The 13,333-nt window shown below is 38.6% G+C and overlaps 1 protein-coding gene and 1 long non-coding RNA gene across 2 annotated transcripts in view; both read right to left on the minus strand.

Moving 5' to 3' along the window:
- Positions 1-13,333, minus strand: part of rad23ab (RAD23 homolog A, nucleotide excision repair protein b) — a 28,436-nt gene that overhangs the window by 13,208 nt on the left and 1,895 nt on the right. The window contains exons 3-11 of the mRNA XM_026147980.2: positions 12,697-12,900; positions 12,467-12,561; positions 12,155-12,364; positions 11,694-11,807; positions 11,439-11,582; positions 11,145-11,237; positions 10,082-10,266; positions 8,666-8,939; positions 3,937-4,018 (exon numbers count right to left, since the gene is read on the minus strand). Coding sequence (XP_026003765.2) covers positions 3,937-4,018; positions 8,666-8,939; positions 10,082-10,266; positions 11,145-11,237; positions 11,439-11,582; positions 11,694-11,807; positions 12,155-12,364; positions 12,467-12,561; positions 12,697-12,900 — 1,401 coding nt within the window. The remainder of the gene's footprint in view (positions 1-3,936; positions 4,019-8,665; positions 8,940-10,081; positions 10,267-11,144; positions 11,238-11,438; positions 11,583-11,693; positions 11,808-12,154; positions 12,365-12,466; positions 12,562-12,696; positions 12,901-13,333) is intronic.
- Positions 1,234-1,963, minus strand: LOC113009578 (uncharacterized). Its single transcript, XR_003270208.2, has 2 exons — positions 1,826-1,963; positions 1,234-1,637 (listed from the first exon to the last, which is right to left on the minus strand). It is a non-coding gene; the product is annotated as an uncharacterized LOC113009578 (long non-coding RNA).

Consider the following 13,333-nt stretch of genomic DNA (forward strand, 5'->3'; position numbering starts at 1 on the left):
AACTTGTGAATATTATACAAGTAACACATTTAATTATTTACAGGAATATAATGTGTAATACTTCATTGCAAGAGATCAGCTCAAAGAATTAATTACTTCTTTATCTTCTTTCTGTGGCAGCAATGGAAGGCTTATCAGGCTATAGATGACAAACCAGGCTGCAGAAGCAGCAACGCCTCTGTATGAGCGGACTGTAACACCATGACATCAACAACACTGGACATAAAACCTGCTTTCATTCTATCCTGTACTGTCATCAATAGAAAAGTTAGGAAAATATAACATTTGAAGACAATGTCAGAAAATAACATGAAAATGTGCTATTATTACTACTGTTTATATGGCCATCATTAGGGGTGCTCTGATGAAAAAGGGCCTAAACTTGCCTATGCTAACAACCACGTTGTTATAATTACAAAAACACATCGCAACATCTAATTGTTCTACAGCATTTAACATCACTCTTTAGCTCCTGTTAATTCATTTGCTAGACCAGCCGTTAGCATACGCACTGTGTTAGAGGCATGTTGCTATCTAGTTAACAATGCTACACACCTGTTACTACTGCACACTCCACAGAGGCCCAGAGTTACTGTTCATTCCATAATTATCTGGAAATTAACTGTTGCCCTGAGATTTTACACAAGACCAAAGATAATATAAAAATGACGTTTTAAACAGTTTTAGATCAAATCACAGAGAACTCTCATACCTGGTAACATGGAAACTTTAAATAAAATGTTAGATTTAAAAGCACAGCAGCAGAAGGCGGTGTCATTTTTCTATTTATTTATTAGAATCATCAACAGATACATTCACCCTGGGGGAAAACCAGTGACCAGCAGGAGCACAGCTGTCCTTTGCCAGATGTTCTGTTTAACTACTGAGAAAGACGTCATTTCAGAAACATCAGGAAGACTGAAGCTCATCGCAGGGATCAAGCAGGACTCAAACTGTTTACCAGCAGCGCCCTCAGAGGGAAATCTTCAGACCTCCACCTTAAGCCCATCCCAGAAAATGTGCAACCCCAGCACTTCATGAACGGTGTGACAGCGACATTTGCTTTGTGTGCTGTTAGAAGTACTGCACATCATCCTCATATAAAGAGGCTCTGGACTCACATGATCAGGTTATATTCAGTCCTGTAGCTAGTTATTAAAATATATATTATCCTCTCTGATTATTCTGGTATGAATGACTCAATTACAAATAACACACGCAGTGTGAAAGAACTGCAGATTAACCTTTTAGTTTAACATACAAGTGACGACCTTTGACCTTCATCAGGTTGTATTCAATGCTGTCAGAGAAAATCTCATGTCTTCTTCATGCAGCTGACTGCATTCAGTCTATTAAACAGAAGCTGTGCAGGTTTGAGATCAGCAGCTTTCTGAAACACCAAACTGAGGTACTGTTTATGCTGATATATAGCAGGCAGGGGTGATTAATCCCTTTGACTTTTTGTCTTTAACTTTATCAATAAAACACCTGCAGCTTTCACTGAAAGCACACAATATGGTGCTTTAGCCTTTGCACTTTTTTCATCAGTTAATGTTGGAGTTACTGCAAAGCGTGAATCATAGGATGATCTGTCTGCTGTCACTGGGTGGTGCTGAGGTCTAATCTGAGGGCAGCCCCTGTAATCACAAAGAGAACAGAATCAACACAAACCGTAACATGTTCATCCTTCAAATCTGAAATAAATCTGATCCTTTCCTGTCCTCACACACTTCAGGATCTGCAGTTCTACACTTACATTTTTTCAGTTCTACAGTTCTGCTGACATTAGCTTTTTATTTACGAAAGTTTACAGTTTAATGTTTACCTTTGAGTTGTTGGTGGTTTTTAAATTGTGATTTCCAAACATATGATGATGGAGCAGCTTTCCAGTCCTGGTGCATTGTGGTCAGCTGCAGGGAAACAGACAAACATATCATCACCAGTGTTTGAGCTGGTGCCTGAGTATTGTAAGCTGTAACCGTGAGAACATTTTCAGTCCTCTGCAATTCACCTACAGTTACAATTGTGCTAATGACGAGTTATTGAACTGCAAGGTTTTTGTAAATTTCGTGTTACTGTCCTTACAGATGTGGCTAGAGAGAAAAAACATGCTGCTGTTTGCACATATTTAATAATCAGCTCTACACAGAGCTGAAGGACAGTCCAGCCTGTTGCTTTTCCAATCTTAACACACATTAGTTAGTGACTGAACAGGCCGGTGACTTTTCTCTGTTTCTCATGTAACTGGTTTCAGCGCCTCACCTTCAGCTGCAGGTCTGAACATCCTTTAGTTCAGTACAGTCAGAGCAGCTGAGCAAATGTCTGAACTACAGCACTGAATTTAATGAACATTCAAGCTCAAAGTGTCGGCTCTCAGTTCATTCATGTGCACAGATTAACTGATGAACGCCGCTTTCCCTGACAGCCGACTTCTCATCGTAGCTAGCTAGCCAAGGACATAGTTGCTAAATAGCTGACAAGCACACATTTAACTTACCAAAAAAGTACGCCAGGGCCTCGGGTCCTTCTGTCGGTTAATCCAGTTTACTGCAGAACACCTCACGCTGTCAGTTTGAAACAGTCCATTGTGGTTTTGTAAACGCTGGACCTCCTCTCTGGGTCCTGATCCATTCCCAAACAGAGATGTGCAAGTTTCTCCGTGACTGCAGCTGCCAGTCAAAGCTGTTATGATGACCCCATTTCAACAGCATTATGGTAGTAGTCAAACTCATGAGACTTATGCTCACCTTTAATTCCAGTTGTGACATTTAAATTTTTCTAATATACATTTAATCTGGGGCAGCATATTGTGTGGTGGTTAGCACTGTCGCCTCACACCAAGAAGTTTGTGGGTTCAAATCTACCATGTGTCCGAGGCCTTTCCGTGTGGGGCTCTCCCCCGTGTTTTCTCCCTGGGTCCTCCTCTCACAGTCCAAAGACATGCACTAAGTGGGGTTAGATTAGCTGGTCATTTTAAATAGGTGCATATGTCAGTGCAAGTGGTTGTCTGTCTCTCTGTGTCGGCCCTGCAGCAGACTGTCCAGAGCGTACCCTGTCTCTTGCCCTATGGCAGCTGGGATAAACTCCAGCACCCCCACGGCCCTGAATAGATAAGCAGAAGAGGACGGACGGACGGATGAATACGTTTATTTTGTTCAGAACATGTATTATTCCATATAGCAATGAGAAATCTTTTCTGCAGAGAAAGTACTTTTAGATTTAATACTTTAAGTTAAATTTTCCAATTAAACAGTTTAGTGTGTTGAAGCAGTTTTACTTTCTGTTTTTTTTCCAATGTATTTTTTGTGGCTTTTACTCTTTATTGTGTTCGGACAGTGGAGAGAAGACAGGAAAGCTGGGGATAGAGAACAAATAGAAGCAATAGCAGATTGGAGCCTGGACCTCTGCTTTAGTCTTACAGCATATGGAAAACCTGCTCAGCCCAGTGAGTTAGATTAAAATCCTTCAGTCAGGAAGTTGAACATAGTGACATTTCGAGTAATGTACAAGAGAAGACAACAATTTTTGTAATTTTAATATATACTGCAGCAAACATATAAGGCTTTCTTCCTAAATGTATAAAGATGGCAGTCTTCATTTCAATTATATCTGGACTGCTTGCTGTGGCGGTCTCTACTAAAACTTACTTAGGTATTGTCACCTGTTTCTCAGACAATCTTTTAAGATCAGATGATAGCGGGAGAGGTCGTGAAGTGGAGAACTGTTTAAATGCCACATTTGTTGCAGCTTATCCACCTCTGCCACAGCTGTTCTATTCAATTTAATTACTATAATTATAGTGTGTTTGCAGTCTGCATTTCCCAAATTAATTATACTGGGTAAATTATTATTACTATTTTTTTTTTGAGGTAATGACATGAGAAACAACGTCTGATTAAAAATCAGCTATTATTTTCTCTTAACCCTCAAGCTTACCTGCATAGATGAGTTTCTGTCCCACTGAAGGAAATGCATCTTTACCTCTGTGCTCTTCTATTTTCTCCTTCAGGGCTTTCACCTGTCAAACATATCAAGAAATATTAGGTGGAATGAGCTCTTCTTACTATCCTTTGTCTGCGAACTGACAGATCCATTTATCTCACTGTCTCACGTCAAAGTGATTATTTGTGATTATCGATATAACTGAAGATGTAACTATTTAAAATGAGAGCACAGTTAAGAGTTTGATTGTTGCTTTTATAATTCCAGTTATGCCATTTTGCCACAACGCTGCCTAATATGTTTTGACAGTTTAACTGCATACATCTGTCACAAAAAACAAGGCTGTTCATTGTTTTTACGTGACATATTAAAATCAGAGTTTTTAAAGAAAATATTTTCCTAAATTGAAAAATAAATAATGGACTGGTTCTTATATAGCGCTTTTCTACTCTTCTGAGCAGTCAAAGCGCTTTATACAACTGTAATAAATAATCACAAGTACAGTGATGTTAAATACAATTACTTTGACTTTTTGGGAGATTTCCTTACTTTAACCGGAGACACAAAGTGTTGCTGTATTACATCTCCTGGTTCTCATGAGGATTTCTAATTAGAATATTGTTATAAGTTGATGTGGATTAATTTATGCCTTTTATTAGTCTGTGAATTCTTTTTAACAGCTGCACCTCTTTGCATGTTAAACTATGATCCCCTGGGTCCTCCTGTACTGGCCTGCTGTCTCTCTCTGTCTGTATGTGTGTTTTGTCTTCCGATGGCTTGTTCCAGAAAGCATCTCCCACCCTGTGCCCCTCGACCCTCCTGATGAGCCACACCTGGCAGCTGTTGGCTAATTAACCCTCCAGGTCCAGGGTTTAATTGGCCGTTTTTCACTACTTTTGATTTTGTCTTTGTATTTCACCTTTAAAACTTGCCTTGTTTGATATCATTCTCTTCAGCACAACCTCACATGTCTGAATTTAGAGTTATTGTTTTATATTAAGACACCGTGTTAACAGAATTGATCTAAAATTACACAAAAATCATAAAATCCAAGTTGGAAAAAGTTATATTTTTTACTGTAAAAACCACAAACATGTTTATTGTTTAAATGCAAATATACATTGTAAATTTAAACAGCTAATGCCTTGTGGGTTTTCTTTGTACAACCATTTAAAACTACTACTAAAATTAAAATTACAAAACAATTAGGTATCACAATAAGATGCCACACAAATTCTTTGTGCCACTCCAAAAATAGTTTCTGTTCACCACAAGACAGCGAACAAATCACAGGGATAACCTGCAGGCCTGACATCACTACTGTTTTTACTGTTTCTTCCCGCACTAGATGTGATGATAGTATTCAGAAAAAAACATGAAGTATTTTTCTTATCATAACTCTGGTTTTATGTAGCCCATCAACACAATGTTAAAACTGGTACAGAGTTTGAAGTCCACACTTTCAACACAAGTATCAGCATCAGAATACGTTATTTTCCCTAATAACGTTTAGTGGTTAAGCAGAGACCACCACCCTGGCAGCTGAAGAGCCCCCCCCCCCCCCCCCCCGAGTTCCACTGATGCACCAGAGGCCCCCGCACCAGGGCTGGGCCACCGTGCATGCAATCACCACCACCCTGGCAACACACTAACCAGGACCCAAGCCCCCCAGGCCCAGCCAAAACCCCAGCCCGGTGGCGGAGAACCCCCAAAACCCTCCAGTTCATGAGGAGAGTCTTCTTGGCGATGCATAGGGCGGTGAGAGCCATGTGAACTGTATTCATCTCTGTAGTGCCATCATGTAAGTCGCCCAATAAGCAAACTGAAGGGGAGGCTGGAATGCTACATTTCAGACACTTTGACAAGTCTTCACATATCGCACGGCAAAACCTCTGAACAGGTGGACAGAACCAAAGAGCGTGGATGTAATTGTCAGGTGTATGACCAGTTGTTACATGATGTAAAACCCATCATGAACATCTGTTGACCTGTATAGTGCAGTCTGTGTAGTATTTTGCATTGTATTAATTGTAGACTGGGATTTCTAATCAATTTAAAGGTTTTTAAACATATCTGAGACCAGACTGATAGATATATTTTAATCAGCTTATCGAATAATCTGAAACTCTTGAGATTGTTTTTTAATATAATTACCTCAAAAAGAGAGTGGTTTGTGAGTGTTGGAGAAAAAATAACACATCATCTGCATAAAGACTGATTTTATGTTCTACGTTCTTGCATTTTATGCTCTCGATCACTATAGCCTGGTTTTAGTAGGAGACTAATGTTGGGAGAATTCATATTTGGTGGTAGTCTGACATTTTCCTTGATTTCCTGCAGCATTCTGTGGAATACTGGTGCCAGAATGCTCTACTTGAAATCCATCTGGACCTGGAGCCTTACTATTTTGCGTACTTTTCAGGGCTTTCTGGAGTTCACCTGATGTCAGCGGTGAAGCCAGTGACATTGCTTGACTGTCTGATCCTTTCAGAAAGATTACGTTGTCAAGTAATGGATCGATTTCGTTTTTTGATGGGTTCATCTGTTGGTAATATGAAGTTTTGTAAAATTTCCTGAAAGTGTTGTTTATTCTTTCAGGGTCATATAATGTGTTCCCAGATAAGTCTTTAATGGCACCTATAGTCATTTTTCTTTATTTATTTTTAACTGGTTGGCTAGAAATCGACCTGAATTGTTACCATGTTCAAACTTTTGCAAGCAGTCTTTGTAGTAAGAATTGATTTTTTTTATTGAAAATTTCATTTAATTCTAGTTTTGTTTATGTATTTTTTTCAGAATTTTCCTGTTCCTGGGAGGACACTTCTACGATTTGATTATTTCTTCTAATTCCTGAATACGTTTGTTTTCTCTTTTCTTTTTATGTGACGAGAATTAAATTATTTTACCTCTCATCACAGCTTTTCCTGCTTCCCAGAAAACAGATGCTGATGGTCCAGGCAGATCATTACAGTCTAAATATAAAGCTCACTGTTTTTTAAATATTTAATAAAATCTTCATCTTTAAGCAATGATGTATTTAATCTCCAGTTTTTACTTGGTGGAATGATTTTCTTACTTATTAGAATCAAAGATACAGGAGCATCTCAGTATCTCAGTGCATCTCAGTGTCTGAAATGTCACTTTACAGTGAGCTGCTGACTAGGAAATAATAGAAACGAGAGTAGGAGTGATGGATATGTGAGAATAAAGTATACTTCTTACGGTTAGGGTGGAAGGAACGCCATGCATCGCAAAGTCTGAAATTGATCATGTACTGTTTAACTATATTTGTGGACAGCCAATTGCGCTGAGTTCCTGCTGAATTCAGCTGTCCATTTCTTCATTTAGTCCAAAGTTGAGGTCGCCCCCAAGAACAAGTAAGCAATCTAGGGAGAGTGCAGTAAAAAAAACGTGGAAGAATGAGCAGCCGTATACACTTACAATACAGAACTTTTTGTTAAGTATGGATAATTTAATAATTAGAATTCTTCCCTCTGGATCTATAACTGTGAATACTGTGAAATTAATATTTTATGTGTTAAAATCACTACATTCCTCTGCCTGGAGCTATAGCAGGCTGAGAACACATTAGGAAACAAAGGTGTTTTAAGTTCATGCGGCAGGTCTCTGAGTCGCTTGTAATAAAACAACATATGCCTGTAGTTTGTTTTAAGCTGGTTCAATATCTTTACCCTCTTTTCTCTGGAGCCAGCTCAATGCACAGTCCATGTGACAAACCTCATGGCAATCAAGCGCACCAGTATAACAAAAGGTCCACTTGGGAAAATAAATGTGTTGGGTGAAATTTCCATTTTAAAAAGATAATAGTAATGAATTGAGCAATTTTACATTTTTAAAATGACTTGACAGTTACATAAAAAGCTATAAGCTCATTTATAGCTCATGGTACACTTTTACATCAGTATATATTTGCATAACCAACTGATAAGAAGACATGTAAAGAAGAACTAAACACCAAACACTGTGTGATGCCAATGATTGTTACAGTCCCTGCCATTAACATGACATAATACTTAAAACGTTATTAAAAACGTTATTAGCTTAATAAACATAATTTAATTTGATGAACTATTATTTGATGGGGAAACTTTTTTTTTAATCTAACAGATTTAACGATCAGCCATCCCAGTGTTACATTTGCGGACAGGCTTAAAATACTGCACCGTCATTCATGGTGATATACTGAAACAAGTCCGAGTGAAACAGTGTCAAGTGAAATAAAAAAACACATATTTCCGGTCTGTTATTTCAACGTACACACATGCTGCTTATTCACTGCATAACATCACAACGAAACCCAGTGAATACGCAAACACCATCCATGAGTAAACTGCAGATCTTCCATTCATGTAGCTTCTTCCGCATGGTTGTGGTTGGGATGGAGCCGACTTTTCGATAGTGTTTTATTATTTTATTTTGAAGGAAAATGTGCTCTATTCCTGTCTTTCCTGCGCTATAGTACCTTATGTGAACTCTGCGATACTGCAGAACTGATAACTTGTCTGGAAGCATTTTTGTCACATCGACGTAATGTTATTTATTTTGGGGGGTTTGTAATAAAAAAAACAAACAAAACTGATTTATCTCAATTTAAACACCCTTTACTATGGCTATTTCCCCACACCGGGTAAAATTCCCGCATGCCTCAGCCAGCCCCCCGAGCCCGACCATGTTTACTTCGGCCCCGTTAACTTCTACTCACCGTCAGTTCTGGGTCTATTTCGATTCTGAACGTCTGCTGTTGGAGTGTCTTCAGTGTTATAGTTAGCATCTTTCCGGTGGTTCTCGGACAACAGTGGACTCGGAAGAATTTCTCAACAGCAGCAGCTCTTTTTTTGTCAGTATTTTTCCGGCTCTGTGTATATGTGTGACTCAGCTGTCTTAGTGCCGCTGAGCATGCTGGCCACCCACGCCATCTACTGCTGGAGTCACAGTATGACATGCTGTTGACTTCACATCCTGTCGGAAATACCCAACTCTAAGCACAAAAATATTTACAATGATTATAATTCAATTAAATTCAGTTTAAATCACAACACAGCTACCTCAAGGAGATTAGAATTTTTAATTAGAGCCTCCAAATTTAACTCACATATAGTCCCTTTAGTACAGATTGCCAGGGATTAGAGCTATCAATGCAACTATTTGGTTTTTGTCTATTCAAAGCTCGCCTGTCAAACTCAGTCAGCTGATCACGCTGAATGAAACATTTAAAATGTTCAAATGTAATCAGCGACATCAACTGAAGCAAGCTGCAGCCCAGTGCGTCACAATAAATGAGCTATACAAATATGCAAAACAAAAAATAATAAATTTTTTTTTAAAAAGGATGCATGGTGAATGGCAAATTAGACTTTGTTTGGTCAATGATTTATAAATGTACTGGGAGTGGGTGACTTAATTTGTTTTCCAGCTTCTGAAATGAGCATGCCACATAAATAACACACAAATACTTTAATACTTGCACTTCTCATGTCTCTTGCTGTATACACAGATTAAAATCACTCAGTGTGAAAGAAACCGCCAAAGTTAGGCAGGCAACAGAGATCAACGACTGAAAGTAATGAAAAACAGCAAAGTTGAGAAGCTTCAATTTATTAACTCAAAACTGTGTTCACAAAGTAAAGATACTCAATCAAAACATTGGGAATGCACACACGCGCACGCACACACATATCACACAGAGGACTTATGAACAAACTCAAAAACGTTGTGAACTGTCATGTCCACAAACAAATATAATATTTGAATAATTTACGAAAGGATCACCTCAGAAAACAAACAGTGCATCATGGTATGATAGAGATCAAAGTGCACAACCAGACATCACAGACGCTCAAGTTATGGGATTTCCAAAGGGGAAAAAAAGAAAAGAAAAAAATCACATTAAATCAGAAAATCCATGTATATACCAAACACAAGCATAAACAAACCCTTCTCCTATTTGATGGTTTGGAGAGAAAAATGCATGGGAATCAAGAAAAAAATCCCATCCCTCAAACATCCCACCGGAATAAAAGGCTGCTATATGAAAAGCTACAGTCCAGATGGCATCAGCCCATTTTCTGTGTCTGTCATTTGAACCTGAGGAACACACACACACACCTCACACCGTTACAACTCGTCCTTTGGTTTGCCATTATTGTCCTCTTCTATCCCAGCATCATCATCTGACTTCTCATCATCCTCTTTGTCATCCTCATCATCACCTTCAGCGTCCTCCTTGTTCTTCTCCTTCTCCTCTTCCTCCCTCAGTTTCCTTTCCATATCTTCCTGCTCATCCTTCATTTTCTTCTCTGGTCCCTAGGCAGGTGAAGAACAGTGTTAATGTTTAACATAATGGAAAGTGAATCCACAATAGGGGAGTACTGAACTGTCACCTGCAGTGTGAACCAATGCTGAACCTAAAAGCTACATTCTTTGTCTTCCTTAAAATCCTTTTGTTTTATCACCTGCCAAACTTTTAGTTCGGGTCCTTTTTATGTTAAGTACACCAAGTTTGACTGAGAACCACGAGTTCTCAATAAAAAAACAAGCACAAAAAATGTAAACAAACAAGGTACACAAAACAAACATCAAAATAACAAGCTAGACCAAAACTCTTTGTTCCATAATAAATTATGGAACTAAAACTATTTCTTCCCCAAATGAGAACCAGTAATCATTTGGACCTAGAAAACAATCATCATGATCATGAATAATGTGCCAACCATTAAATGTTAGATGGTATAATACTGACAAACTTATTAGGTGAAGAAACTCAACCTGTACTGCCAATATGGAATTTCAAAAGTTGCTCAAAGAATCAATTTGCAATAAGCTGCTCAAGAGTTGAAGTGGCCTTATAGTTAATGTTGCTTAAGCTACAAGAAGTACCATCTTCCCTGTTTAAATACCTAGAGAACTGCTCACATGTGATAGTTTTATTGCTTGTTTACATGCCCTAAACCACTTATCCGGATCAGCTGTGAGCTGTGGAAACATTACAGACTACATGAAAGCTGTTGAGAAGTTATCTTCTTTCTTTGGAAAATGTCTGATCAACTCTGTAAAGCTACATATGCATGGTCTATTTATTGTGTTGCCCTTAATTCTGACTAGAACTGATTTCAGGCTGTATTCTGACAGAGGGTTTTAAATTGAAACCCCCCATTAGACCATTTACATCTAAACAGTCCTACCTTGGTTTTTCCCCAGGTTTCCTTTCCAAATTCCTCTGCCTCTTTCACATCGTCGGTAATCAGAAAGTTGTCAAAAATGGTTCCAGATTTGACCTTTCAATGAAAAAACAAACAAAACAAACAAACAAAATAAACAATGCAATATTATATTGTCGTGACATACAGATACATTATAAATTTATTTGTCTTGAAATAAATAAACCGCAATGTAGTTTCATTTTTACATGAAAGAAACTGTTTTGTAACATTTTATTTATAACAGACCCTAATAGGGGAGTAGTGTAGAATAATTACCTGCCACAGATCCAGGCCCAGGACTCCAATGTTGTTAAATTTATACATAGTAGCATCCTGAGTGTACTCTGGGTTGTCTATCTCAGGGTGGACCCATGTTCCCTTGTAGTCAGGGTTGTCAATTTGTTTGGGTTTCCATTCCCCCTACAAAGGTATTAGAGAATAAGTTACATTTTCTTCCCTTTATACTAGTAAAAAGACCTCCAATAGAAATTCTTCACTTTTTCGGTAAACCTCAAGCAATGCAGCCCATACTTTATACTCTGGATTGGCGATCATGGGGGGCTCCCACTCTCCATCCATGTCCTCGTCCCAGTCATCAGGCTTCTTGGCATCAGGGTCAGGGATCGTCTCTGGCTTGTCCCAGTCCTGGAAGACAGCAGCACTGAAGTTACCAATCAGAGATGCCAATCAAAACAGGACTTGTCCAAGAGTACAAATAGCTCCATCCTGGCTGTTCCAAGAAAAACAAGGAATGGCAACATTAATGTAAGACTGGATCAACATTATCAACCCACAATTGGCACTATTCAGTGTATTCTGGCTGCAGTGGATGGCCTAATGAAATTATGCATTACAACAAAATTGAACAATAAGAAAATGCTCAACATCATTAACACCATGTTCAAGATTTTATTGTAAATTTGGGACTTTAATCTCAGAACATCTGTATAGCTTTATTGCAAGTAATCTAAAATCATTTTAAGTCATGTTACTTCAGGCTTTGTGTCACTGGGATCGTCAATCTTAGCCCTGTCATCCCAGTCGCTTGGCTTCTTAGCTTCAGGGTCCTTGATCTTCTTTAAGGGCAGCATGTCCCAGTCGTCCTCAAAGGAGCCAGACTCTACCTTCTCATTGTCGATCTTCACCTCATATGTCTGGTCTGGATTCACAATCAGTGTGTACAAGTGGGTCAGCTCATCATCCTGAAGGATGACATGGAGAGAATTTATGGGAAATCTCTAACAGATTCATGGTTTACAAAATTTAAAAAGGGAAATTATTTAACAGTCTTGGTGCATAGCTACCTTGCATTTGATGTCTTTCTTGATAAGATGGTTCTGACCCTTGTAGTTAATTATCACATGAACCTTTTTTGTGCTGTATCCACAAATGTCAGGCCCTGTGTACACAGGCCACATTATGATATGATTATATACCATGATTACAAAAGAAGGACGTCATTTCGAACAGCTCAAAGTCAGATGGAAAAACATCATGTTCTGGTTTCAGGCTTCAGTGTCTCTCCAAGACTCACCAAACATGATGTAATACTGGGAGTCTCCATGCATGTCACTCTGGTCAAGCTCATCGGGGAAGAGCTTGACGTAACCACCTCCACAGTCTATCTTCTGCTCATGCTTGACAGTGAACTGGATGACCAGGGGCTTTCCCTCATTGCTAAATGGCTCAAAGTGGGCTGACAGGGCATAAAAGTGGGCATCCTGGCTGGTCCGGATACCTAGAATGAGCACAAAAGTGATTATTATTATTATTATTATTATTACTACCAATATAGACTGAATATAAATGCACAACTCTTTCTAATTTCAGTAAAGGCATGTAAAGAAGTATATTCTTAAAATATCCATATGAACACTGAGCAGCCTGAAATGCCTTAAGAAAAATAAAAGTAATATGTCTGTTTCTATAATCGTATGCACTAATGCTGGTATTCTGAAACTACATCTTGAATAGTAGGAACTGCACTAGAATGAAAACCATTGAATAATTAGGGATTTTTCACATGTTCAAGACCCATCCAGTCAAACAAACAGACCCCTGGCAAGCTGATTCTCACCCACGGGCCACATTTTTGACACCCTAAATTTCTTAATTCTATTCTTCTTTTGCACTAACAGAATTTTGTGGTTCAATGTTTCACTTCAACAATG

The sequence above is a fragment of the Astatotilapia calliptera genome, chromosome 17 (assembly GCF_964374335.1).
Source record: "Astatotilapia calliptera chromosome 17, fAstCal68.1, whole genome shotgun sequence".
Lineage (NCBI taxonomy): Eukaryota > Metazoa > Chordata > Actinopteri > Cichliformes > Cichlidae > Astatotilapia > Astatotilapia calliptera.